Source organism: Chiroxiphia lanceolata, chromosome 16 (genome assembly GCF_009829145.1).
Source record: "Chiroxiphia lanceolata isolate bChiLan1 chromosome 16, bChiLan1.pri, whole genome shotgun sequence".
Lineage (NCBI taxonomy): Eukaryota > Metazoa > Chordata > Aves > Passeriformes > Pipridae > Chiroxiphia > Chiroxiphia lanceolata.
In genome coordinates this window covers 10,933,905-10,961,762 of record NC_045652.1, presented here as the reverse complement: position 1 = coordinate 10,961,762, position 27,858 = coordinate 10,933,905, and the positions used below count along the sequence as shown (strand labels likewise).

General features: G+C 41.4%; 1 protein-coding gene across 11 annotated transcripts in view; it reads right to left on the bottom strand.

The window, feature by feature from the left end:
• SUN1 (Sad1 and UNC84 domain containing 1) overlaps positions 1-26,075 on the bottom strand; it is a 33,041-nt gene extending 6,966 nt beyond the window's left edge. Inside the window, exons 1-15 of one of the 11 annotated variants that reach the window (XM_032703945.1) lie at positions 25,998-26,075; positions 22,557-22,808; positions 15,467-15,563; positions 9,596-9,790; positions 9,076-9,266; positions 7,973-7,999; positions 7,664-7,867; positions 5,872-5,994; positions 4,820-4,903; positions 4,394-4,504; positions 2,914-3,012; positions 2,157-2,250; positions 1,985-2,043; positions 658-803; positions 296-520 (exon numbers count right to left, since the gene is read on the bottom strand). In XM_032703945.1, the coding sequence (XP_032559836.1) occupies positions 296-520; positions 658-803; positions 1,985-2,043; positions 2,157-2,250; positions 2,914-3,012; positions 4,394-4,504; positions 4,820-4,903; positions 5,872-5,994; positions 7,664-7,867; positions 7,973-7,999; positions 9,076-9,266; positions 9,596-9,790; positions 15,467-15,543 (1,635 nt within the window). In that variant the 5' untranslated portion in view covers positions 15,544-15,563; positions 22,557-22,808; positions 25,998-26,075. Of the gene's footprint in view, positions 1-295; positions 521-657; positions 804-1,984; positions 2,044-2,156; positions 2,251-2,913; positions 3,013-4,393; positions 4,505-4,819; positions 4,904-5,871; positions 5,995-7,663; positions 7,868-7,972; positions 8,000-9,075; positions 9,267-9,595; positions 9,791-15,466; positions 15,564-20,182; positions 20,368-21,671; positions 21,973-22,192; positions 22,300-22,556; positions 22,809-25,997 lie in introns of those variants that run through there. The other 10 variants (XM_032703942.1, XM_032703944.1, XM_032703943.1 and 7 more) reach the window with 10 other exon arrangements.
• Positions 26,076-27,858: the final 1,783 nt, after the last annotated feature.

Genomic DNA, 27,858 nt, shown 5'->3' with positions numbered 1-27,858 from the left:
CCACAAAACCCCTGCTTTGTCACTAGTCCTTCCTATAGTATTCTTTATCTGTATGGAAACAGGATAAATCCAGCTACTTTTCAGCTATGTAAGAATCTACTTTAGGCCACCTGTTGGGAATTAATCCTTTGTCAGCAATAACAAAGGAGGAACAAATGCCCATGACTACTCCCAGGCACTTACTACCTATTGGTTAATTCTGTAGCAGAAAAAGAATCCTATGGTCAATTGATAACAACCTGTATTAGTAAAACAGAACACTTTGATCAGGATCAGGAACCATTAACTATCTTACCTTTTCCTCCAATTTCATATCTTTAATATATTGACTCATCACATTTTTTATAAGCTTCAGTGTTTCACTTTTGTCACTCATCTTGGCAACCTGATCTTGAAGATTATGGAGCAGAAGCATCATTTTGTTATGTTCTTCATTACGGTCATGGCATCTGTCAGACACGGCAGCCATTTGCTTTTCCAGCTCACTTATCCGACCAAAATCAAAGATATTTATGGTATCCTGAGGGATAAAGGTAATTTTTTTAATATGTAAAAATTATCCTTGTGCATCAAATAGCTATTGCAAAATCCTGAAGACAGAGGAGTTAAGAAGTCTTAAAATATATGCAAGTTCTTCCCTGGACTGTTCTCCCTTACCTTTGGAGGTTGCACAGAATGAAAAGAATCATCCTGTGGTTCAGGAACACGAATGGAATCATCTGTTCTCTGTATTCTGTCAACTCTTGTCCAGTTCAGTGGAGGTAATAATGAAATGAAGCCATCAAACCCCCAGAACCACATACCTAGAACAGAAACAAAAAGCAATGTGTGTTCAAAATATTTCTCCCTCCAGACTGCTTATATCTACAAATTTCTTCTTACATAAGGACAGAAGCTACCTTTAGTTTGCCAGACAGGTGCCACACAATGGACACTTCTCCAGTCTAAACAAAACTCACTATGAGTCAGCTTTAAAATTTTTAACTCAAGCACCCAAGAATATCAGGGAACATCCATCAGTACCACTCACACAATTGCAAGGGAGGCAACTTGTACTTATATATATGATGATATAATCTTAATCTCGTACTACTGCTTCTCTGGCACCTTGATCACATTTACTGATTAAGACAGGCCATGTTTTCTGAAGGCAGATGTAAGTGCTGCTTTTTATCTCCATGGAAAATATGTTGCCTTACACCCCACTTACTACACACCCCATTGTGTAAGAGCTAATAAAATTGGGAGTAAACTTAGGCCTTTATGGAAATAAAACAGCATTTCACAAGATTACACTTATTTTTGCAATATCTTAGTGAGAAGTAGCAGCATTTTCTACACAGGGTGAACTCTTCCTTCCTTATTCACCCTAGTACAGAGGACTTTGAAACCCCACTGCAGGTTTCCGAGAAGCTTCATCTTCTCCACAAAATAGCTGCAAGTTTTTAGGACACACAAAGAATTGAAACTGCTTTTCTGAAATGGCCCAGAACTTTTACTAAGTATTTTAAACTGAATTTATTTCAAAATTGACAGCTGATCTGGAACACTGTCTACTAACCAATTTAAAGTGAACAGTAACTTAAGCAACTAAAACATGGTCTAGAGCATAGGAAAAAGACTTAGGACGAGTTGGTAAAAGAACCTAACAACACTTTTATTGAGACTGACAACAATCAAAGCAAGGAGCACACAGCCCACTTTTTCACTGCTACACCTATGAAAGGAGGTAAAGAAAAAAGGACTTCAAAGCACCTACTCACTCAGCCACTCTCTACAAAGAGCTCTGTGCAATTAAATCAAGGGTATTCCTTTCATGGGGAAAGTTTATTGACTTGTCAGTACTCTGAAAGCTTGAATTACTGTCCTGTTCACAAACTTGCTCTTTTCTCCTTCTGCATCTTCTTCATAAACCAACTAAAAATGCGATTTTAGAATAGCTGCAGTACACACATCAATTTGTATGATAACTGAATTGACATACCAAGTAGAAACAGGAGTGGGATAAGAAACAGTAATGACTTGTAGTTCTTTGGAAGGCATCTAGAGAAAGAGAGAGGAAAGTTTACAAGAAACAATACATTTATCATAAATTGTTTCATATTACAACTGGTAAATAACTTGCTCATAAACGAATTTTTTCAAAGGATACACACCTTTTTACAAGAAACACCTTCAGCAAAGACATCAGAGTAACAAGCTGATACCACCCAGTTCTAAGCAACCTGTACATGCCAGCAGCTGCCCTCCCTAGAAGACAAAAAGTGGGAATGTGAAATATAATTACTGCAGCACATGTTCAAAGAAACCAAGCAGAGGGACACGCAGCTGTGGCCAACAATGCTTTGCAGAGCAGAGAAATGCACACGTACAGGCAATGCATGCAGCTTACAGACATCTAGATATCACAAGTACAACAGCATTGTAACATCAGCTACTCAACAAAACCAACAGCCATGCAAGAAGGTGAAGTGCTCCTTTGTTATGACACTGCTATCTCACTGGAAACTCAGTATTAATGTTTGAACACAAGTTATCATGGACTGGAGACTTCAGTAGGTTTCAAGAATTGCACAGATTAGCAGCATCAGCTTTTGGTAAGAGGAATATCAATACAGGAAATGACTGCCAAACTAAAAACACACCCCACTGTTCCTGACACCCCACATTCAGTGCTATTCACACACTCATTCCCCCTTGAAACAGCCTGATTAGTCTCCTGTGAACAGAAATATACCTTCTCATTAAGCCTAATTTGGTCAGTAAAGAAAGTAAAGTAGCACATGCATTTCAAGATACAAAAGCTCCAGCACAAGCACAAGCACAGCTGAATTAAGATAAGCCACATGTTGCAGATTCCTAGTTTGTCAAAAGGAACAGGCAAGGCACACACACATGGATTAGAATAGTAACCTGGAGAAAGAATGGCCAGCCAAAGTAGAGACAACACCTTCTGAGACACAAGCCATCCCGTTGCTCCCACTGTTCGCAACACGTGAAGCATAAAGTAACCTGGATTATAACAAATTAACTCCATGTGGTAACTGACACAAATGAGATGAAGGTTCTTCTCAGTACATGCAGTAAAACACACTCAATCCCCTGCCCATTACATGCTCTGCAGAATTTTAAACCATACCTTTCAGTAAACTCAAACTTGGTTCTTCACTACTTTAAAGTAAAGCAAGCCAGTAATAAATATGAAGCCAAGTAAAACCAAGAAAATTTAGCAATTGAATTCTCATGGACAGAGATAGAATGAAAAACAGCATCTGTGCAGTTAGAATACTACTATTCCAAAATCAAAGTTTACATTTTGTTACATGTTTATCCAACATGCAAAGTGTAGCAGAGGATAGCAAAAGAGTACTACCATAAAAACACGTTTTAAGCACATCATTACTTTAGAAGCATCTTATTTGTTCCAAATTATACACCAAATCTGTTATCTGGGTTACTGTGCAGAAGAAGGAACAATTAAAATTTTAAATTCCAGTGATGTCTAAGAAATATTGATAAATAAAGTATTCTGTACTAAAAGTTGCAAGCAGTACATTTTCATTAAGCTGAGTGCTCCTAAGGATGTTCAACATGACAGTTTTGTATCTCTTAAAGAGAACAAAACCACCACCATCAAAACCCTCCATCCAAGGCACTATAATAAAATGCTGTAACTTAAAGCCCACTGAGGCCAAAAATTACTAAATCCACAACTAGGACTGGTTGCTCTACAGAACAAACTACGTAGGATGCTTAGAAAATAATCCTACATTTTTAGAATAGCAGATATGTCTGGGTTAATCTGAGGGGTTATAGATATACCAACCCAATGTTTTGCAAATCATTTAGGTGACTGAAGTGTCCCAAATCATTTTCTTTTGCTGAACAAAGAGCACTCAACAGATCCTTGATGCCTCTGTCATTCAAGCTAGGGAACGCTCATCTCACAGGGAAGAGTCTACCCCTATATAAGATTCCTGTAAAAATTGACTATCACTGGAACAAAAATAAAATGTTAAAACTCCTTTATTCAAATAATCTGCATATCAGTACCTCATACCTTGCTTTTATTAAAAGGCAGCTTTTCAACCTATCAAGCATACAGATTTCCCCAAAGTGCAATAAATTAACAATCTGACTTGTTCTAACATACAACATGTACACGATTCCTACTAATTTTTACTTATAGGTAAGTATCCTGCCAAGCTTGTAAAACAGCCAGAATCAGAGCAAGAAGTCAGAAAAGAAAGGTGTTAACTATGTTAGTTTTCTAGGCACTTTACACTTTTAACAGATGAAGGAAGGAAGAAAAACCCCAAACACAAATCATGTATGATTAACATTGTGAGACTGCGATGCAAAATAAAAGCAAACAAAAAAGGTCCAAGTCAACCTGCAGAAGAAAAGGTGTGCCAAATGGTCCTTGCTACCCTTTTGGCCCATGAGGATTGCATGTGGTCTGTGGTGTACATTTCAAGATGTTTCTTCCCCTTACAGTCATCACCTGTTGGTTGTGGTAAGAGTTGATTAATGGGACAAAGCCAGGATCAAGCCAAGATTGTTACAAGATAAGGTGAACAAGGCTATTTCACAGTATCAGTTATCAGACCAAAAACCCCTAAGGAAATTCAGTGCAATAAAACTTGCTTGGGGAAATACTACAACAACAGGTGATCACCAGTCACCCTCTACATGGAAGTGCAAAGCAAATATTTACTTTGTAGCTTCCACAGTGTCACGGGGTGTCTGATACTACTATTACAGCAACAACCTGGTGTACAGCCCAAGGCTGAGAGACAACATTAATCACTATACTTACATATTGATTCCTCATTCACACCAAGATGTCTATCTTCTCTGTAAAACTCCTTTACATTCATGCTTCCACAGTAGTCCGAGTGAGCTGCAACACATTCAAAAAGCACATAAAGAATCTAATTCTCAAGTTCAAAGCCTTTCATATATGCAGATTTTAGCTAAACTGCCTTGGCTCACTATTAAAATCAGGTTATTCACAGGAAACATGAAAAATGATTGAGGAAGAAGCCTACTGTGGGCAATCTTATTCTTCTTTAAATATCAGGGGGGGCCTCTTGGTTCAAAAAATCTTTCTGCTTCTTTTCAGATAGCAAAGTTTGTAAAAAAACCCCCAACCCTAAGTAACAACTCATCAAGTTCCCTGTTCCCAACATTTCCATCTAATGGACCAACCATTACATCTCCTGTGGTTTTTAACAGAGTTGTTAAAAGAAGGAGGAGAAAGCATTAGCAAGCTATCTGAGCAGAGAGAATGGGGAAAGCAAAGTTCTACTCACACACAAAAATCTGTTACCTTCTGCCTATGGCAATTTAACTTCACTCTCAGAGCATGTATTATAGAAAAGAAAGCACTGAAGAAGAAATTAGTGTTTTCAAAGAAAACAAGATGTGCTTCACAGGAACGCAGAGTGATGATGGCAGTTTTAGTTTTGCAAGATCTAATAAAGCTTTAAGTGCACAGCAGGTTTAAAGGTAACAAGATGGACCTAAAGACATTGAAAAGTTTGACACTATCACACCAGGTTTTAAAAACCAACTTAAGTTTCTCAGTTTAAAAATTGCCCTCTATCACTTTCTAGTGAAAATCAACATGTGAATCCTAACCCTAACACAGATCTTGTATATGGGAATCCTGGTACTTTCAAAAGAGAAGGGAGGTATGAAAAGTGTAGCACAGCTGAGATAATAATAAAAAGGGAGAAAGACAGGAGCCAGCCAAAAGACTATAGAAAAAGAACACTATAGTGCCAAAGATGAAGACCATAAGAAAGAAAAACCAAAACACACACTCTGGCTTTGTGTAGAGACCAAGGAGGACAACTGAAAAGGTACCTTTGTATTCATAACCCAGCTTCAGCAAAACCATTTGAAATAGTTGCACTAATAGTGATGCAAAAGATGCTGCAGTATGTTTGACCAATCGTAGAATCTTACTCATGTAGAAATAGGTTCCTCCTATTGAAAAAAACAGTGTGAATACAAATTATTCATCTACAGAAAGATGTAATTCTGTTTTCTGGACACCATTAGCTTGTGTAAGAGTGAGGATGAAGCACAGAAAAGCCTTTGTTTAGCCAAGAGTATGAAACTCAAGCAAGCGTGGTTTGAAAAGTCTGGATGTCTTAGATATTACATCAAAGCTTTTGTAAGAAGCACACATCCTAGGGATAGTGACTTCAAGGCAAAATGTATGACTTCAGCAAGAACACATTTCCTCAGTGAGGATGCAGAACTCTAAATAGCAATGAATTCCTCGCTTTTGGAACTCGGGATTCCTCACTGATGTGAGCTGCAGACAAACTGCATTCTTATTTTGGAGGCGAAAGGGTGAGGACTTTCACTACCTTCTCTGCTGATACACCACAGGAAGTTCCTACAGTGGCCTGCCTGAAGTGCTGGAGACACACCCAGAGTCACAGAATAAAGCAACAGCCCAGCACTGCTGCTTTCCTAGACAGCCACACTCCAAAAACCTGCCACAATTGTGTGCTCTCTTCCCCAGCCACATGCCCCCAAATTTAACTCCAATTTCTAGTTTAAAGTTCAAAGGAATGTACAAAGATGAGTAAAATTCTCTCATGTGAATACAAACTCAGGAGCATAGAAAAGAGTTTTCATGCAGTGTCATGTTAAGTAGTTGATTGTGACAAGTCAAAAGAATTCCAACCTGTGCTACACAGTAACTAAAGTGAAATACTTGCCTCAAAGCATTTAAAGTCACATCCTATAGCCCAAACAAACTAATTTCTTGCAACTGAAAACACTCTTCATTCAAGAATAACAAACCTACAGAATCCTAAAATTGGTTCTTTCCTAATTCAAGGTCATTTAAGAAACAAATCCTTTGTGGTAATTGTGGACTACCAACAATCCAGAAGCTCAAGCTGCTGTGCAAGAGGCAGGCAGACAAGTCCAGACACTGAGGGCAACAACCCATTCAATGGAGATTGTCATGGAAAGGCAGAACCTTATTTGCACAGACTCATTTGTTTTCAAGCTCTCAAAATGCAGTCACTAGGAAGACTATTTGGAAACAAGTTTTTTCCCTTTGGAGTTCAGCTTTTCATACAGAGGTTTAGCTTCTAGAAACACTCTAGAAAGCCACAAGGTTAAATGAGGAGAAAAAAATGAAGCAGGAAGTAAAAAAGCCTTAAGAGATTTCCTTGCAGAAGCACTGCAAAGTAACAATTCTGCTCAATCTTGAAAGTTCAAATCATGTAAGAGATAAAAAATAATATGAGAAAAAGCATAGAAAGTTTCTATCTGAAAACCATGACCAAAAACTTCATAGACAGACCCACACAGATGCAGCATCAGATTAGGAGACTCTTACCATCAGTGCTGGTGGGGCAAATAATTTTATCATTTAAAGTACCAGAGCATTTTCATTTTTAATTGTTTCATTCCTACAGCAGCACTGAAAATCAGTAGGTAATTACATATCAGAAGTTGACAAGTACTTATAATTTCAACTGATACAGAAAAAAGTATTTCATATAAGCTGATCTCTAGAATTCCATTATTGGCAACTTTACCAGGGCAGCAGCAGTGCTTAAATAACACAAGATGGAAAATGAACCAACTGAACCGTACATCAGACAGAAGACAAGAGAAAGTCACTTACTAGATGCATGTTTCTGGCTCCTGTCCCGAGTGTAGATCCTGGAGGATGGCAGGTGAGCAGCCGAGTAGGCCGTGAGGACCTCCTTGCGCTCGGACAGCATGCTGCAGTCGCTGCACGTGTAGCCGTTCATCGGGGTCATCGGGGGCTGCAGCTCTGCTGCTCCTGCTATGTCACCATTGCCCTGCAGCAGTGTAGTGTCACTACCTGCCAAACCCAGAGCACAACACCCGGAGCACCCGCGTCAGTACTGCCAGCACTGGGCGCAGTCACACAGAAGGCGTGCGGAAGGAAAAAGCAAAGTGTAGTTACCTTTAGGGTCGCCTTCTTCGTCAAGACCTTCAAAGGGAAAAAAAAAAAAAAAGAAAATTTGGTCCCAAATATAAGAAAGGTCTGTATTTAACCACAGTTTCAGACAAACTCAAGTCAAAAGTCCTACTAATTTTAAGGCTTCAAAGAAAGGCACTTTACAATTAGCATTTAACATATTTTGCAGCCAATCAGAGAAACATGTATCCACACAGTAGGGCAAGTTGTGAAAAGTATTCCACCATGGAAGGGGTAGACAAAATAATATGAATGACAACTACACCTTTACTTAGCTTCCATGTGACTTTAAAGCAGCTAATTACAAGCTTACAGTGTTTCTGCTGCTTGGTAACTACTTCAATACCACTGTGTTTAAGATTCTGTTTTAAGAGCCAGGTAATCTCAAGTTTAGAAGGGGTTCTACCAAGATTGAAACAATTCTTCCCAGTGGGAAGATCACAAGTGTACTGACTAGAAACAAACAGTCTGAACTGGGAGATAAAATAAATTGTTGATCTTCTCCTACAGAAAACTTTACGTAGACAATTCTCATATTTTTCTCTTTGTTGAAGAAAGCAGGTTCCAGGAAAGTATACTTTTATATACTTGCAAAACCAAACCAGCCAGCCACTCACAAAAACCCTTTAGGGAAATCCTCAAGTGCCACTGATTTGAAACTTTCAGATTAAGGTATGTTGAAACACACTTTTGCCGATAACAAAGAAGAAAGTGCTTTTCCTTTGCGTTTTCAAAGACAAGTTATATGTTTACCATTCTTTAAATACAGTACTCTGTGTACCTTTTGAAGAAAGTAATGGTAGGAGATAATTATGGTTTTGCATCACAAAATTATATATGTTTACTGGCATATTAAATTGGCAGTACAACTTGTCTTGATGTTAACTATGCCAGTAAATCAAGTTTACATACTGGACCACAAATTTCCAGTGGGCATCTTAGCAAGCAGACACCTACAGCAGAAGTGTAAGTGCACACATGTTTAGGGACAGGATGGAAAACAGGTGGGGAAAAGATTGTGAACTTATACACACCAAACTGTAAGCAGTTTCCACAGTTTGATACAAGAAATAGCAATCATTGCCTACCCCAGAAATGATCAACTTCTGTCTGCTCTCGAATCAAAGACTCATCCAGTATAGTGGATACCATTGATGTATCACTGGCATGGCTATTGAAACTGCTCTGGCTAAAAATAGATGAGCTGGACAGATTTTTCCTCGGCGTGTGTCTTACGCTGACAGGCTGTTTGTTCAGACTCTTGCGTTGCTTTACCATCCTAGGAAACAAAGCAAAGACAGGTAAGACACAGCACTAAACACAAATTTCTGTTCATCTCTCACTTTATAAGGAATAAACAGTCATTTCAACACTGATGTGACTACACAGAGCAGGTTAATTTTAAAAGGAAATCTTCACCTTCCAGCACCTGTATTTTTACAAAGATTTCGTTGCAAACCACATACTGAACATAAATTTCAAAGTATGGCAGTAAACACTGAAAACAAAGAATAAACCAGCAGGCGACCTGCTTGCATTATTGTGTTCAAAGAGTAAGCCTCAGGATTCCAACCCACAAATTAACTTGTGATGATTAAAAACGCTTACTTAGAGGACTGTTCTCTGAAGGACACGTTTCCGGCGTAAGAGCTGTCGTGGAGGGAGTCACTGCGTCCACCCTCTGCTTGGCCGTATCCTGCAGCAGCTAACCGTAAACTACGTCGGGACATCCTCGGGGAATCAAACACTGGATCTATTTTGTTTTCAGTCTCAAAATCCAAAGCAGATGAAGAGTAACTTGAACTGCAGTAAAATAAGAACAGCGACGTTACTAGGGGAATTTTCAACCTGGTAGCAAACACGCCCTTCGAGCCAGTCAGAGTTTCCATTAAAAGCAGTTTATTCAGGGTTACGGTGCAATTTCCACAAGACACGCCACGTAACCCAAATAATCTACACGTGTGTAGATATCCAAGGTTCTCCCAAGCAATTCACATTACAAGTTCTACAACTGAAAGCAAATCACAGTTAGAAAGAAACAACCACCATGGAAACCATGTTTGAAGTTTAGCCAGAGCAAGCACTCATTCTTTTGGGACCAATTTGAGAGTGGAATCCATAGGACAGTTTCTTCATCACGCCCAGCAGCAAATTAAAAATCATGACATGCTCTAAGTTGCAAAGTAAAGATTAGTTTTTAGTCAAAGTTTATTTTTGCCTATTTTTTGTTTGCCAAGTCCTTGTTTTGAGAACCAAAGATCCCTATGCCACATTACTCTGAATTTCCATCTCTCAACAAGTAGGAACTTCCTCCCTTTAATATATTTAAAGACTTCCCTACTTCAGCTACTTCAGTTTAACTACTATAACTTTTTTTTTTAAAAGTAGATTAAAAAGATTTCTTAATTTATTGCACATCATTGAAATATTTAACTCTGAGCAAACAAAAAATGTTTAAAGACTTTAATTTGTTTTTCTCCACAGAGGCAAGTTTACACATAGATAACTTTCATATCATTATCCTGGGAACTTCACATTTCAACATGTGATTCTCTCAAAACCTCCATGAAAACTTACAGTGAAGACAAAGCAGCAACACAAGGCAAACACAAAGAGATTAAACCAAGGAGTCTGTAAGAAACATACTTACAAAAGCAGAAGTTTAGCCTAAAGCAGAATACTCATACTTACAACCCAGGGACACATTCAGTTATGTAAGTGAGCAGACAGAGGCTGTTGCAAGGGCACAGCACAGCAGGTCAGGCTCTAGAACCACTCAGCCCTGGGACCCACAGCATCCAAATGCTAAGTGCCCTAGGCCAGCTTTCATAAGGGCTCTGTCCCCTCTCAGGGCACAGGGATATACAGAGATGTAACAGCAGGTACTTCAGTGTTCCTGGGGTTTTTCATTTGGTTTTTTTAAAGAGCTGAACAAGATCCTGTTAATGACAGCAGCTCCTTATCCCCAAAACTCCAAACAAAAACATGCAAGCAAATTAGATCTGAATGAGTAGATTCTGCTGTGCAATCTGTACTTGAAATAGAAGGTTTCCCTTTAAAAAATACAGAGAAATAGTTACTACAAAATGTATTTGTGCAAAAAAAAAAATTAATGGAAATAGTTTTCTTACACAATCATTAAAGATCTCAGAACACCACAAAGGAATAACATGATATGTATTGTATTACTTTAGCATACAAGTTAACACCAGAAGGCCTTGGAGCTACACTTACAGTAATGATGCAATTCTGACAAGCTGGTGCTTTTGAAGCAAGTTTCTTCATTGCTCCACAATGCAAAGCAAAGCACATAAGACAGGACTATGTCAGACCACATGAACTGCATTTCTTTCAGCTAAAAAAATTAACCCAGACAACACATTGCAGGAAAACATGTTGTGGCTCCAGCAGCAGCTGGGCATTCAGCCCACAGGGTTAGACCAGAGTCTGTCCAAAGTAACTTCTTCAATTGCCCAGAGGTGCCCAGATTTGGTGGCAGGTGTTTGGCACTATGTGCTGGATCTCACTGGTGTGCCCTGCTCACCCTGGCACGTGCAGTGCAACCCTGTGCAAGGCAGGAGCCTGAGCACAGTTTAAGACAAACCCAGCAGACACTGCTATATACATTAGGTTTATTAATCCCTGCTTGCATTTGGCTGGAAGGGGGAGAAGAAATAAGACACTTTTTCTCATGTACCTAACAAATTGTAGACTAAAGAATATAACTTTTACAGTTTTCAGAAGTACTAAGTACAGATAACTCACATTGTGACAGATGTGAAGTGAGAATACGGGTTGAATGTGGCTCCTCCTGTTGTTATTCTGAAAGCGTCAGAGGCACAACAGTTTTCTATTGAGTCCCTCCCTAAACAGTTGTTTCAGAACCCAGTTTTGCTATTTACACTTGCCACTATGCATTTGCTTTTCCTCATCTTCACCCAACGTTTCTTACAGATACTCAATTCACAAGAACACAAAGTACACAGACCACGCTGACAGCTGTGACCAGCCTCAATTTGTTTCTGTTTATGAACACTTGCTGTTACCAAGTATCTCAGTGAGCGTTTATATCAATCTGGGTTGAATACAGAGCTTGGAGTTGGGCTCCACTATCTAAAAAAACTATAAAAATCATGGAATCTTTTCCTTTTTAAACAAAAGGAGCTTGTGTCTCACGTAGGATAATAATTCTCTTCACATTATCTGTCCTCTGTCAGGACAGTAGCTAGAAGTCTCCTAACTTGCCATCTCACTTTCCACACTTTGGAATGTGGCCTTTTTTCTTCTACAGAAAAGATTACAGTAAATAAAAAACCACTGTCTCTCCTTTTGAGGGTCAGAAATGAACACGTACATTGATGGTACTTCTATGCAATATGTACAGCTAACCAAAAAAGCATCTCAAGGTGGGATGCAATCAGCCTACGCTCCCAGATAACCTACACAAACAGTGCAGACTCTGGTTCCTTCCCCCCACAGACAGCTCCCGTGGTTGCTGGTAGAGCTGCTGACTGGATCTAGTCTTACATTTCCAGCTTCTATTACCTTGATACCTCCTTCACATGAGCTTCTACAGAATAAGAATGTCCCAGACTTCAGTGGGTTTTCAAGTTATAAATATATTAGTGGAATGAGAATGAGGTCTGCCAATTTTAGCACACCTATAGCTTTGTCTGACAGACCTTAAATGTCATTTATTTTTGAGTATTCCTTAGAATGAAATGGGCAGTGATGTTCTTGATTAATCAAGATAACAGATAAATGCAACACACCCAGAGAAATACAGCTAAACAGACATCTTCTAACATGGACACAGGTACATGAGCACTGTACAAACATTCATATGCTATCCGACCAGGGCATCACTTACACTACCTGAGCAAGGGCAGACACTACCTTGAGTTGTTCAGTTATTGCTTCCATCAGTCCCAAAACATACATAAAAACCCCCAAAGGATTTTATTCAACTACTGTGCAGAAAGTTACATCCTGATTGAATGCTCTGACACAGAAAAAGAAAAATCAAACCAAATTCTTACTGATTTAATCCATATTTGTGAAGTGCTGAAGGCATCCAAATTGACAACACAACTCAAAAGATGAAGGTGACTAAAAGGAAAGATCAGCCTCAAGAGGGGGGTGTAAATTATATGTTGACAAGTGGGTGAGATTCACAAGTTTGACTTGCGTTTGGAGGAGGATAAAGATTATTTAGGTATATCAGTTTAATGTTTTTCTGCTTTGGAGGAATAAAAGCACAAAGCTGAAACACTACAGTTATGAACATGCAGTAATTCCAGTGAGTATTAATATAAGTTCTATTAATAAGTCATAGCCAACTCTATTAATAGCTTTGTGGTATCAAACTTCACTGCACTGCTTTCTGCAGGGCTACGTGCACAAGGCAATTTCTTTAAAGAAATTCTCAGGCAGATTTTGTAAAAATGAATTGTCCAAGGCAGAACAAACCAGACTGGAATATAAGCAAAACAAACACAAGTGAGCAGAGAGAAGGAATGAACTGCAACATGAAAATATTTCTGATTAGCAACTCTCCCTTTCTTCAGATTCTTCAAACACTGTGTGACCCAAGGCAGGATGAGCTACAGTAATACAGGTCATCCTGCACAGGTTCAGCAAGCACACACACAGTAAGAGGCTGCTCAAAAGACTGTAATTTACTCTCTTGACACCCTGAAAGCAGCATTAAGACAGCATACCAAGTAGTTTTCCCCTATTATTTTAATATTTGGGGCTTCACAGAATTTTTCATGAGGGAATTTTAAAGGAAGTGCTTGCCAATCCTTCGTTTCTACACAGGGAAGAATTACAATTAATTAATTCAACCTACTATACTTGCCTTCATTAACTCAGTTATTAGACTTCAGATTATCCATCTCTATCCATATTTGAATAACCATACTTAATACACTTTAACACAGCAAAATGGCAAACTGCAAAGTTTCAAGACACATAACCCTCCCTCTCCATAAATTCTCTGTTTTGCAAAAGAACAGTCTTCATTCCTGCAAGAAGACAAACACTCCAGTTGTCTTCTACACAAATCCCAAAGTAATAATAAACTATCCTCTAGATGTCCAATAGGATTTATCATCCTGCATCTTCCTTTCTTCTTGCACACAGTTTTGTTGGACATGAGCTTTGGACAAGAACACCACAGGAGCAAAGATTAACCTGCCAGGAGTTACAATATTTCAGGCAATCTCTAAGGTACATTTGCAACACAGAGGTAACTAAAACATCTCAGTAACACAGAGAGTAATACAGTAATAAAGAGTGAAACAAGGCACTTAAATCACCTTTCCTTGTCTAGCATGCTTTTCTTCAAATCAGTAAACACGCTGGTACTCAACCAACATTTTACCAATGATTTTCATAAGATTAATGAAGAATTGTAATTCAATTGATGCAACATAAAACACATCACCTTTTACAACACTACTGACATCAGGCTATCGTTTAAGAAAAAAAAAAAAGCCATGATCCCCAACAAAACCTGACAATGCTACAGTTTTGGAGCACACAAAAGCAAGAGTATTAGTAAATGATCTCTTAATTCTACAGTTTTTCCAACTTCTGTTTTATTGGCAAGTAGCCAAGTGTTTTTCAATCTATATACTGCATTTTGATATGCAATAGACAATAATGACTTACAGACACAGAACAGGAAGACAATCTCATCCTGCGTCCTAATGAACAATAATTTTTTTAAAACTTAAATTAGCTAAACCAGTAACTCAGGCTCACTGACATATACTTATTTCGAGTTATATCTACTATCTCAACAACAGGAAAAGCCCACAGATCAAAACAGTACCAATCTGCTCTATTAATACTAAAAATCTCAAATGGGCATCACAACATTTCTTCTGAATACATAATACAAAAACTAGCAAACAGTGTTACTTTTTAGAAAACTGAAGCGATTTAAGAAAAACAATCTAATAATAGTCAGTCTAATAAAAAGACACAAGATAAAACAAGTTCATTAGAACACAGATTTTACATTCACACAACAACCAGTTTTGCTAAAAAAAGTAATCAATATGTTACTCCCAGCCACATTCCACATTAGCAGCAATGAGTGCACATCAATCAGTGTTTTAAAGTGAAAACAGTCCCAAGTCACAAAAGAAAGCACACTCAGAAGTTACAAGACACAAAACATCTAAGAATTTTGATGACATATTTATAGAAATCAAACAGCAGTTGTAACTAGGCGGGCACAAGTTATTCATAGCAACTAATAAACACTGAGTCATTTTCTTAGTCATTGTCCTCTTAGTTCAACATGGGTTTTTTTTTTCCTCCATTTAGGACAGAGTTGTTTTCAAACCACACTAGATAAAGCACGTGCCTTCAAACAAGTCAGCTACTTACCACGAAAGCTAAACTCTCCAGAGTTAGCAACATTCAGAGAACATACAGTTTCTCTACAAGAAGAAAAAGAGTTCTCACCTGAGTGCATATGTATAGCCAGTGTTCTCTGGCAGACATTGGGGAGGAGTGTACGTATGTAGACGTGAAAAGTCCATGTTGACTGTTTCAAATCATACTGTAAAAGGTGAAAATAAAGTAATGCAATGACTTAAAATTATGCCAAGTCAACGTAAGAGCCCTTGCACTGTTCAGCCTGTGTTATTAAGTACTGAAATAAAAAAGCTGTTACCAGAAACATGGAGCTCTCAGAATTGGAGCAGCATTGCTGCTAGTGCCAGATATCCCTTATCATTACTGCAGGAAGCTCAGGGTATTTCTGACTGAGACTTTCTTTATGATACTCTATTTCCAGCTATTTCCGAGTTCTCTGCAACGCTACTGTAACACGAGCCAAGCTCTTATCACAGCTACACTACAACACTTCCACAGGAACCAAGTCAGGCTGGCATCCCCAAAACCTAAGCATAAAAATCTAAACAGCTACACAGCCAAGTTGCAGAGATCTCTTCACAAGGAGTTTTGCATTGAGAGCCCACTGGGCAAAGCACGGGCTGCTCTGTGCACGAACATAATGCAGATGCAACCTGAGACAAGTTTTTACATACAGTCAAATCATTTCACTCTACAACCTTTGAACACCACTCACTAAGCTGCAAGGGAGTATCCTTCATTTCACATAAAATTCTAATATATGGTATTGGATAATTTATTCCTGTCATTAAAACCACTGACTACACACCCTGGCAGAAGAGCCAACTGCAAAATGACTCACAGGGCTAGAATTAGGTACATTTTCCAGAGTGCCATCCACTTCCAAAAAAACCCCAAAAAACAAAACTACCAAACCAAAACCATCCAACCAACACTTGTAAAACTTTCCATGGGGTCTTTGAAACGTATGACAGCTTTAGGAAGAAAATAAAAACTGATGTTATCATTTCAACAAACTTGCAGAGCTGCACTAGTGACTACTTGTTGTATTATGAACAACTTGACTTTCAAGTTTAAAATATCTGCAAAATCCTTGAGCCCTTCTCAGTTTTATTAGCCACAAAAAAAGTTTTGCTTTTCTAGGAAGATTCTCTGGTGAATTTGTGGTTAACAAATAGGGATTTGGCTATGCTGGATTTGCATGGTTAGCAAAGCAGAATCCTGGCTATTTTCAGATTACCTACAGCTCCTGTTTCAAGAGCAGTAAAAGATATTCCACACAACTGTGATGACATACCTAAAGCAGGGTAAAAATACCCCCTGCTACACTCTAATTCTTACAATCAAAACAAAAAATCTCTCATTTTGGAGGTGCACTTTCCTACACTGAAATAAGAGTTTTCATTTGTATAGCTACCTATACATAAGAGAGAGGGACAAAAAGCAGTGTCACAGGTACAGATTAAAGCAGCTCAAAAAGAAATCTGTACATGCAACATCAAAATGCTCTTAGTCATTCCACCTGTAGCCTCCAAATCCTTAGGTCAGTAAGGCAGGAAGATATTCCCATTATTACTGAAGTCAGTTTCCTTCTTGTTTTTACAAAATAAAAACTTACAGGCCTAAACATTGTGGCTTTCTGAATGCAAGCACCTCCCATGCATTTGTGGGGTTAATGAAAAATAAGGTATCACTTCTGCTATTTACTTTTTTTTTTTCAGCATTATAGAACACATTTCCATTAAGTGATCTTTCTCTACACTCAGTTCATTTGTCCCAGAGCTATAATGCTTTCACTGGCTCGGATATAAAATTTGTTGTTTGTTTAGAGGAAGCTTAAATCAGTAGTGCGGAAGTATTAGCAAAGCAGTCTCATTCTCTTGCTAGAATAAGCAGCAAATTCTGCTACAATACATAACAACTGCTGCCTTACTTTATCAACAAATAAGAGCTCAATTTAGCACATAGGAAACGAGGACCAGAGAGCAATGACTCTCCAGTAACAGAAGTGGAAATACAGTGAATTTCAAGACGAGGGATGTTGATAATATCAGATAACACTTGTTTTAAAGAACAGCAAAACATATTTCTCATACATATGCCTACTGAAATTCAAAACTATGATTGAGGATGATCAGTTTGAATTGGTTTATTTTTAACACATAAGCTATGGAAACCTCCTGTTTAGTTTCCACTGGAGCTGATGTGTGTGCTTAGCACGCATCATTTAATCACAAAACCTATTTTTTAACTGGCAACTCAGTAGCTGATATAATCCTTTTGACACTATGGGAGAGAGCTTTGAGTAGCTCCCCAGCTCCTCCCCACCTCTGCTGCCCATATGGGCAGGGAAACGGCCGACTTTGAAAAACAACATATTGGCTCAGTTTCTCTCCTGTCCTTTTCCCCTTCACCACCAGTTCTCTACTTACTTGACTTCTGAAGAAATCAAACGCTAGAATTTAAGTAGCATTTCTTACTTGATAAGGTTTTAATTGTATCATTAAGTTATTATAGACAAAATATGTACCTGACAATGGCAGTGCAAACAGCAAAGCCTCGGAGGTATTTATGCACAGGACTATTAATAGCCCGTTTTCACAGCACCCAGCTCTCCAGTAAAGATTTCAGGTTTGCCATCTAAACACCACGGTTAGAAATCACTCTCACAAGATTTAAGGGCTTGGTTTGATTCACTGTTTGTCTGATGCTCTAAAATTAATTCAGACTCACGGGGGAAAACCTTTACTCAATTTTTCAAAGCAATAAAACAGGACTGACTTAAACAGAACTTGAAAAATCATCTTCAGAAATGACCACCATAATTTTCAAAAATTGGCATCTAAAATGTACTATGCAACTGGATTTTTTTTTTTAAACCTGGCTATTAGTTCAGCAGCTTAATTTTAGTTATTCATCTCTTCAAAACAAATGATTAACCTGATTTATTTAAAAATATTCTATATACTTATTACAGAATAGGGGTGGGTAGGCAGAGGACAGTAACTCTCTAATTTGTTCACTCATGTTTAACAGCACTCCACCTTGCAGGTATTATCATTCTTCTTGCTTATGAAACTTTTATACACGACTGGAACAGAAAGACACGCTATTAAAGTATTTTGAAAATTTAAAACCCACAAAACTTGGCAGAGAACCTGGGAGGTGGGCACAGCAGTTAGTTCCAGTTTGAACACTTCTGGGTGTGCAGCATGTTTCTGATTTAGGTACCACAGATCTGTCTGAACTCAGATCCATGTAGACTTTCAGCATCAGCCGTGTTGCAAGCATTACTAGGCCCAAACTTTAAGTAGCCTTTTTTCCTTCTTCAGAAGCCTATAAACATCTAAGTACTAAGGGAAGTACAGTGCAAGAAGTAAGCATGGAGTTATATAAAATACCTAAGTAAACAGAATACCTTTATAAGACAACCCAAATTGAAGGGAATTTATTCTCTTGAAATTAAAGAGAAGCACAAACTTCTGCTTGAATGCAAGGGGGCACTCAGATGGGTCTCAGCTTACAAGACAATTTCTATGTTCCTGCAGGAGACAGATGGATTATTTGTTTCTTTGCTGCAAATAATCCATCTTTTTTTTGGAAAGCAGACAGCAACAATCGCCTAAAGTATGATTCAACTGAATCAGTGTGACAAAAAATCAGCACATTAGAAGGCCAGGAGAAGACAGATTCTGACTTAGAACACAAGGAAGCACAGGGACTCCTGTAATCAGTGCAGCAGAATTTACCTTCACACAAGGCCCCTTGGATGTCTCTAAAGGACTCTGAGGCATCTGAGTAAGAGATGAGACATGAGGCTGCCCCACCAGCTTATTTATCTGACAGTCCCTTTCAAAACCAGGCAGCCTCAACAAAACCCCTAGTACCACAGCTTCCTGTACCGTCCTGGCTTCCAGGGAGGGTGATGAAATGCTCCACGAGTGGCCTTTTTGCAAAGTATCACAAGGCAGGGGGAGCAGCACCAAACACTGAACATGCACTACAAACACTTCCCAAGGACTGAGACAAACCCTCACTTATGGCTTTTGGGGTCCATGAACAGACTTTCACAAACACTGTGTCCAGGCAGTTCCTCATGAACACCCTTTGTGACAAAGGAAGTGGTTAATTGCCATTTCACAAACAGGACCCTGGCACAGCAGAAATACTCACCAAAGTCCATCAGAGAACAAGAAAATTTGCAAGACAACATCACAAGGGGCAAAAAAATTTTTAATTGAAGTCTTAGAGAGATGTTGGTGGTACTACTTCACCTAGAACCCATGCTACTCTATATCTAGGAAAGCCAACTAAGTTTAAGTCACTATGATTTAACACAGTAATGCCACCAATGCTGAGCAGACTTTTGGGCAAATTATTAATAACAATGAAACTGGAGTATGCAACTCCATCAATTCCTGAGAGCAAACCATTTTTTTACTTGTAATTTTGATTTTTATTTTCTTCTATTATTCAGAATAACAAATAAAATACCTACATATACTCCACAAATGATGTTTCCACGTACCAAATTAAGTATTAGTTTAAACAGGCTGAAGAGGAAAGAGCTCCAAGCTAAATCAACATTTTATTAAAACACACATTCATAAAACATTATTATTCCTTTAGAAGAGCAACACAGAAGCAAACAAACAAAAAAAAATCCCAAGTAATAAGACTGATATTTTAAAGTAAGTGTTAAATGTCAATTGAGCATTATGGCACAGGTGTCAAACCGTAGCGCTACGAACAAACCCCAGGTCCATCACAAAGCAGCGACATCCGCGTATTCACATTATGTACCTCCTGAAACGCTTTTTAAAAGGGAGGCCGGTGGAAACCAGCCGCACATTCAGCCGCGGTGAAACAGTCAGCGCGCCCGTTCATTGTTTACACACCGGGCCCCGCTGCCAACCCAACAACCCCATTTCGCAGCCCAGGCCGCTCGGCCCTCGCAGGCTCCGCGCTCAGGGGCTGCGCTCCGGGGCTCCCCCATGGGCGGTCCCGGGCGCGGGGGGTCTCGGGCCGGCCCCGCAGCCGGGCCGGGCTCGGGGCGGGCCGGGGCTCAGGGCGCGCTCCCCGGCGGGCGGGACACGCTGTTCCATGGAGCCCAAAATGGCTTCCGGCCCCAACAAAGCCCGCAGGATCGAGGGATCCGGCCCGGCCCCCACGCTCCCCGTCACTCGGGGAGTTTGAATTCACTGGAGGCGGCGGCGCTGCCAACCCACCGCCTTAACCCCTGCGAGGCCGCGGCCCTCGGCACACAACAAAAGGCGTGTTTTACCACGCTCCTAGAACCTGCCCAATAAAACACCACCAGTGTTAACTATCAAATTGCAACCCATCATCTTACTCCTTATAACCAACGCCTACACCTGAATGCCTAAAACGTCCACAACTTATCGACACCAAGTCACAAGCCAGCCAATCACTGCATACTGAAAGATACATGTGTATATAAATATAGATATATTTACACACAAACCACATCTACTAACACATCAACGTAAACAGCCTACCAAGCTTGTTAATAAAACCCTCTTGTCCAGATCACTCACAACAAAAAAACCCTGCAACTCACTTCCACAACACTGCCATGAAAACCAGCAAATAGTAATTCACGCCCATATGTAAAAGCGGGAATTGGACATTAAGATTAACTTGGAAATTCAACAGAAGCATAAGCCTGGAATAGTCAGTTGCAAAGTACTGAAACAGAAAAATTTTTAAGAAAATGAGCAAAGATTTCACTTCCTTTTTGCGTAATGTTAAACTGAAAAACCAGACGGTGGGATGGGGGCACTGCAAGTGCCGCAGAAACACGGAATTTGCTAGCTAAGGCTTTCCTTCCCTATAACATCTTATCAACAATACATTTTAGAATAAAGAAGCGTAGAATAAATAAGGCAAACCAAACACTTTTTCTTCCCAGCAGACATAAAACTTCTGGAGACTATCAGAAAACAGGTGCTGCCTCCAAACAGTTCCGTGTTTCAGACGCTCCTACCCCTCCGGTCAACGTGAGCACCACACGAGGGACACAGCCCTACAACCTCCAAACGAGCACCACACTGAAACAGCACAATTCTGCTGCAAAAACGCGAGCAGTCGCTCTCTCGGCGGGCGATGCCAAACTGTTTTACAGTAAACCCGCCTGTTTAACAACACTTTCCCCAGAGAAGCAGCTCGCTGACACCAGCTGCCCCGAGGTGGCAGCCGGGGGGACGGTGAAAACAGGTTTGTCTCCCTGTGCTCCCCAGCCCGGAGCACAACACCCATCACAGCTCGGTACCTTTGCACCAGGGCTCTGCAGCTGCAGCGAGCGCCGGCACCCCCGCGCGCTTATCAGCTCGCTCTCAATCAGCGCGGAAAGCTGCAGGTCATAGTTTCTTCTGACAAGGAAATCCTCCAGGTGCCAGGCCCAGGGGCACCCGAGCGGGGGAGGTTTCTCTCTCCTCCCAGCGCCGACCCGCAGAACCCCGGGCTAACGAGGGGCCAGCGCTCGCCCCACGCCCCCAGCTCGCGGCGCCTCACGCCCCGCTGCCTCCCCTGCCCAGGACGCCGATCCCCCGCTCGGGGGAGGCCGCAGACCGGGACACCGCGCCCCGAAGGGCTCCCACGCGGCCCCGGCCCGGCGGGAAGCGGCGGCGGGCGGGCCGGGGCGGGGGCGGGCGGCGGACGGGTGACCGCGGGCGGGGGGCGGTTGGCAACGGCCGGGGCGGGCTGAGCCCCGCCGCCTTCCAGCCCTGCGCTCCGGGGACGGCCGGGAGAGCGCTGCCCGAGCGACGAGGAGACCCGGGAGCGGGGGTTTACCTGGTGCCGGTGCAGCGAGAGAAAGGGACGGCCGGCGGCGGCGGCGGCTGAGATTGTCCGGGCCCCGCCCGCTTTGCCGAGGCCGCCGGGAGCCCCCGCCCCGCCCGCGCGGCGCGTGCCGCCAGCGCCCCCTCAGCGCCCGCCCCGCGCGGCCCCTCACACGCCCGGCCGGGGCTTCGCTCCTCCTCCTCCTTCTCTTCTTCTTCTTTCTCCTCCTCCTCAAGCTCCCCTCGGGGTCTCCCCCGCGGCCTTTTTACCCCCGGCAGCGGCCACAGCCAGGCCTCCGCCTGCCTCGCCTTCCCCCTCCGCAAAATGGAGCCCTGGGAGCCTCCGGAGCGAGCAGTGAGGAGACGAGGAGAGTTACCTCGGATTTTCACTCCGGCCTCTGTTGCTTGACTCACTGACTTTCCCTCACGGTGTTTTCCCCTCGCTGTTTCCTTCCCACGCTGCCTTTTCGAGGTTTTCTTTCCTTTTTATTTGCTGTTCTCCGCTAAGGCTCCCTTGCTGGCCCAGCACACCCGGCCGCTTGGTGGGACTGAAGCGCTTCGGCTCCTGTGTGGTGCCCAAGCGAGAGTCTCACTGATGCAACACTGGGTTGCAGAAACGTCTGCACCAGCTGCACAGAAATCATAGAATGGTTTGGGTTGGAAGGGACCTTAAAGTCTATCCAGTTCCACCCCCCTGCAATGAGCAGGGACATCCCTCCCTGCTCAAGGTTGCTCCAAGCCCTGTCCAGCCTGGCCTTGAACGCTTCCAGGAATGGAGCTGCCTCTTGGCAGCGAAGAAACAAGCCCCATTGTTCAAGTATTTGGGAAAGTATGCAAATACATTGAATTTGAAGCCTGTGCCCGAGTCACGTTTTTTAAGCCTTCAGTCTCCCCGAGCCCGCAGTTGCCTTGCGGGCCTGGCAATGCTGAGCGCTGTGGGCAGGGGCCGCACAATGGCAGGGAACCGAACAGCGAATGTGTCACTTGGGAAAGGGTAGTCGGGCCATAAATTGTTATTTACTTGTGTGCGTGAGAGAAATGACTCAGCTTACTGGGAAAGACTGGGTAATAAATATGTAATTATCAAATAATCCAAGTGTTTGGATACAAAATGGGTGAAAGCTAATCCTTAAGAAACAGAGATGCAAGATAAAGAAATTCACTCAAGGTGTTGGCTGATGTCGATGCAGCACTGATTTGAGGCAATTACTGTTTCTTTTAAAAGAGCTTTGCCCCAGCTATGTGACAGTTTTAAGATGCTGCAGCCAAAGTCGAGCTGGCCCCAGCAACACTTGGAAGCCAGTGCATGGTTTGGTCAGATGTGCAGCTCCTCACCAGGCGCCTCCTCCCTGCATATGGCTGAGGATTTTGCAGAATCAGTTTTCTGACTGCTCCTTCTCCTTCTGTACTTACGCCACACCTGTTTTCCTGTCCTTAGAGTAGATAATGTTTAAAGGCTTAAGATACTCAGGACAAAATCACCTCTTAGTTTAAATCTCCCTGAAATTCCTCGGTGGTGTGAGGCCAGGCTTTCTCGGGGATGTTTTCCTCCTTGTTCCCTGGGAGCCCAGGCAGGGCAGGCAGTGCTCAGCTCTGGCAGGACAAGGCATGTCCCTCTCCCCGGGCACTGCTCCAGCTCCCCGGGCTGCTCTGACTTGTCCCAAGCAGTTGTTTTTCCATCACGACCAGGCCAAAAGGCTGGATGGAGGATGATGACTTAAGCTCAGCTTTCCCTCTGCTCCTCAGCTATGAAGAGCAATAGAATATTTTTTTAGCCTCAAGGATTTAAGGGAACCTTGGTCAGATGTCCTGATTTTGTTAAAGGAAGCTGGTACATACAGGGAGTTAATTTTTCCACGTTTCAGAAGAAACTGCTCTGAGGCAAATAAAAATTCTTTCAGTTTCTCAGCATCGAACAACGAGCTCGGAATATAAAGTGGGCTCACTTATTTTATTGTCTAAGCTGAAGGGTGTAGAAAAAAGTTCAATAAGAATAAAAACTGATCATGTTAAAAATGCTTCAGTTTTAACACTGTAGAGGGCAGCTAAGAATGTAAGGGGGGAAAATAGCTTTCTTGACTGACACCAGGTACAGGAAAACTGCAACACAGGGCAAACCAATCCAAGGTGCACATTTATCTAGTTCTACCTCTTCTTCCCTTCCCATCGCAATTCCCATATTATTGCTCTCTTCCTTCCCACCATGACTTCCATTCCCAGTGCACTCCTGCAGTCACACCTAGCAAACCTGTTCTGCTCCTCATTCTGGTCCTTGCTATCAAAAGGGGGAAGTCCCCACAGCTACTGAAGGTGTGGACTGACTGTGACAGAAACCAGTGCAGGGAGGTGTTTCTGACTGGCAGTACTGGGTGCTGGGCATGGCACACTGCTGCACAGGCTGGAAGAGTGGTGACTTTTATGTCACTGGGGAGATGATCATGTATGTGTATTAGCACGAAAATTTCCTAAAATATCTGGAAATACGATTTCTTGCTCAATAAAGTTTCTCTCCATCTGCATCCTTCTATGGTTAAGCTCACCAGGGCCCTCTCCCTACACCATCACTGCTGTCAGCCAAAGGCAACACGTGCTCTGTAGAGGGGAATTAGGTTACCAGGTAAAAGGGGCTGCAAAGCACTTCAAGTCAGTTTTGCCACTAGATCTCCATCGTCCTGACTTACAGGGGATTTCAGACATTAACAAGAAAAGCCGATTACACTCAAGGCAGGCCGGCAGAGCAGCCGTTCTCCTCACAGCTCTCATCTGCTGCTTCAGCTCAGTTACTGCTTGTCTGGGGGATTGATCCCAGTAAATGGACACAAGCTTGTTAACTGTAATTTTTGTTGATCCTTCAGCTGCCTAAGAATGAAGATTTTTGTGGTTTATTTTTCTTTGTCTCTTTTTAAACCGTGGTTAGACCTGCGCATAAAGGGCTGAGACACAGAGCAGTCCGTGGTGTATCCACCAGGACCAGCTCTGATCCACTCTTTTAGCCAACAGCTGCTCACTTTCCCATGCAGGGATCCTAACACAGATTCTGCAAATGAAACAGAAACTTGGCTGCTCTCAAACCAGCATTTGGCTTCCAAAGCCAAGATGTTACTTTATATCTGGGGCAATGTTCTCCTGTGTTTGTGTTGTGCAGACAAGGGGTTTCCTCCAAGCGAGATAAAGCCTGTGCAATAACCCAGCAGAACTCTAACCCCTCTATATAGAACTAGTGCTATTATACAACTTATAAATAGTAAATAAATAAATAAACTTCTACTCTTATGACAGAAATAGCTGTTAGGGTTATGCTGTGCTATAACAGGATGGTTTTACTACAACAGTATGTGGTAAAACTGTACTATGTATTACACTAGTTCTTTCTGGTAACTCCCAGTTTTAACTGGGAAGTCGTTATACTATAACAGCTAAAAGTTTATATGCAGAAATTAGATTAGAGCTCCATAATAACTCTCCAGCCATAACTGGAGGTGAGTCTCTGGGAGCAGACTGCTGACACATGCAGAGAGGTGCCTTAGTGCACCTTCTCTGTGGGCTCACACGACTCAGTGTCTGCAATCTGCCAAAAGCGTTTCTGAGGAAAACTGCAGATTGCCTATAAGGACACACATGGATGAGAAGTGGGTGGATCTGGAACATGCTTAACCCCCAGCCTCTCCTAGAAATGCTCTCTGATGCAGACCTTCTCAGAAAGTCTAGGTGCCTCATTTGTCAGTGCCCTGTCAATGTCTAATTAATTTAATCTGTTTAAAGTAGTTAACAGATATTGGGAAGATTCTATATTCAGTTAGACAAATGCATGCACTTACCAAAACCCCTTTGTTTTGCTGAGAATCCAAGTCCCAGGATCCTCCACAACAGGTCTTCTGGCTTACAGGGACGAAGAGAGAGGCACATCTGTTCGTCACAGGAAGGGCAGGGCTAAAGCCTGCTTATCTAAAGTGTCTGAAGGTCTGAAAGTTTGAGATAACTGTTCTGCCCGAAAAAATTGTCCTGGCTTAAGAGTTACGTAATGCATTTGGTCCTAGTGACATCCTGTAATGAGCACAAATTAAATATAGTGCATATAACAGCCGATCTGGCAAAATAGGAAAAAAAAAATTGTATATTTCAATTGAGTTCCTACTGATGCAGGAAAAGATTGAAGCTGACAAAGTTGAATCTCAAAGAAAATAACTGTAAAATCCGCCATCCACAGGAGACTCAATAGCAGTACATTTTTGTAAAGGGATTTGAGAAATTTGGGATATAAATGGAAGTGTGGTAAGCTATAAGGAGGGTCAGCATATTGTCAAGTGCTACGTCCAGAAGACTCTTTAATAAAAGGATGCAGTGGCAAATATCTAGTTTGTCTCACACACACAAACAAGATCAGGCTGGTGCTTAACATCTCTCAAAGGATTATTAGGATACTCAATTCAACAAGCTCTTCTGGCTCTGAAGAAAAAGCTGGCTAGTTGGATGATGCAGTGATTTTTCTTTGGGAGGCATCCCACGACGGACTGCTCTGAAAGATAACAAAATGTTCAACATATGGAGACAAAAAATTTCCCAGTCTGCTGAAGACATCAAGCTTGATGAATACTTCAGCTCTTACTATTTGTGTACCAGCTTTAGAACATCTTGAAAAACTTTGACTGGATTCCACTTCACCCAAGAATGTTCTCTTCTCTAATCCCACGTTTGAAGTTGGGTTTGCAAACATCTCTTCTTTAGATCACAAGGGTTTTTAAAAACACCTGCCCAACATTTGTACTCCAGTATCACGAGGCTACAGTCAGTGGTAAAGTAAAAGAATCTAAATTTTGCCAACATAGCAAGCTAATAACATCAAGCCAGTAGTAGTGTTGTTAAGTAGGATTTATCTGGGGAACTTTCAAGGAAACTTAACTTTACCATAAGAACTGGGTTCTTGCTGCTGAAGTGAAGCTTTAGGTTGTATTGGAAGAATGTGCTTCTTTGCAGTGCTTTGAAATGCTACTTTGAGAACAAGGGCTCTGCTAGGATAGTTACATTCCACTCTAATTAAATTGGCTTTTTAATAATTGATTAGACTAAGGAAAACGTTTTCATGGAATCACAGAATAGCTGAGGCTGGAAGAGGCCCCTGGAGATGATGCAGTCCCACTCCTGCCCAACAGGCTCAGGTAGAACAGGTTTCCCAGGACTGTGTTTAACTCAGGTTTTGAATATCTCCAAGGCTAGGGACTCCACAACCTCTTAACTCTATTTAATGTTTTCTAGGGATTTTTACTTCACTCACATTGTGCCTCCTGAATTTCAGCTGATCCTCCAGTGAGTTAAATAGTTAGAAGTTTTTAATCAACTAAAATGTTCAGTACAGGGACAGTTATACTTTGGGTTTCCATCAAAAGTCAACTTCAAAGACACTACAAAGGATCTAAAATGAGTATTCTATTCTACAGGAATGCACAATAGCTTTTGGATCCATAAGAAATGACTCAATTACTCTGTATTGTTAGTATTATTGTCCCTTTTTGGAGAATTTTCAAAGCAACGTCTTATTTTGTGGAGAAGTGGCCAGAAGTTTGCCTAACTGCTTTTAAGCTAGGAAGACAAGACACTTGTGTGTGTGATCTGTCTCAAATGTTTCTCTGAGAATGCAAGTAGATACTGCTGGAAACAGATCCTGGGTTTGTTAACCATTAT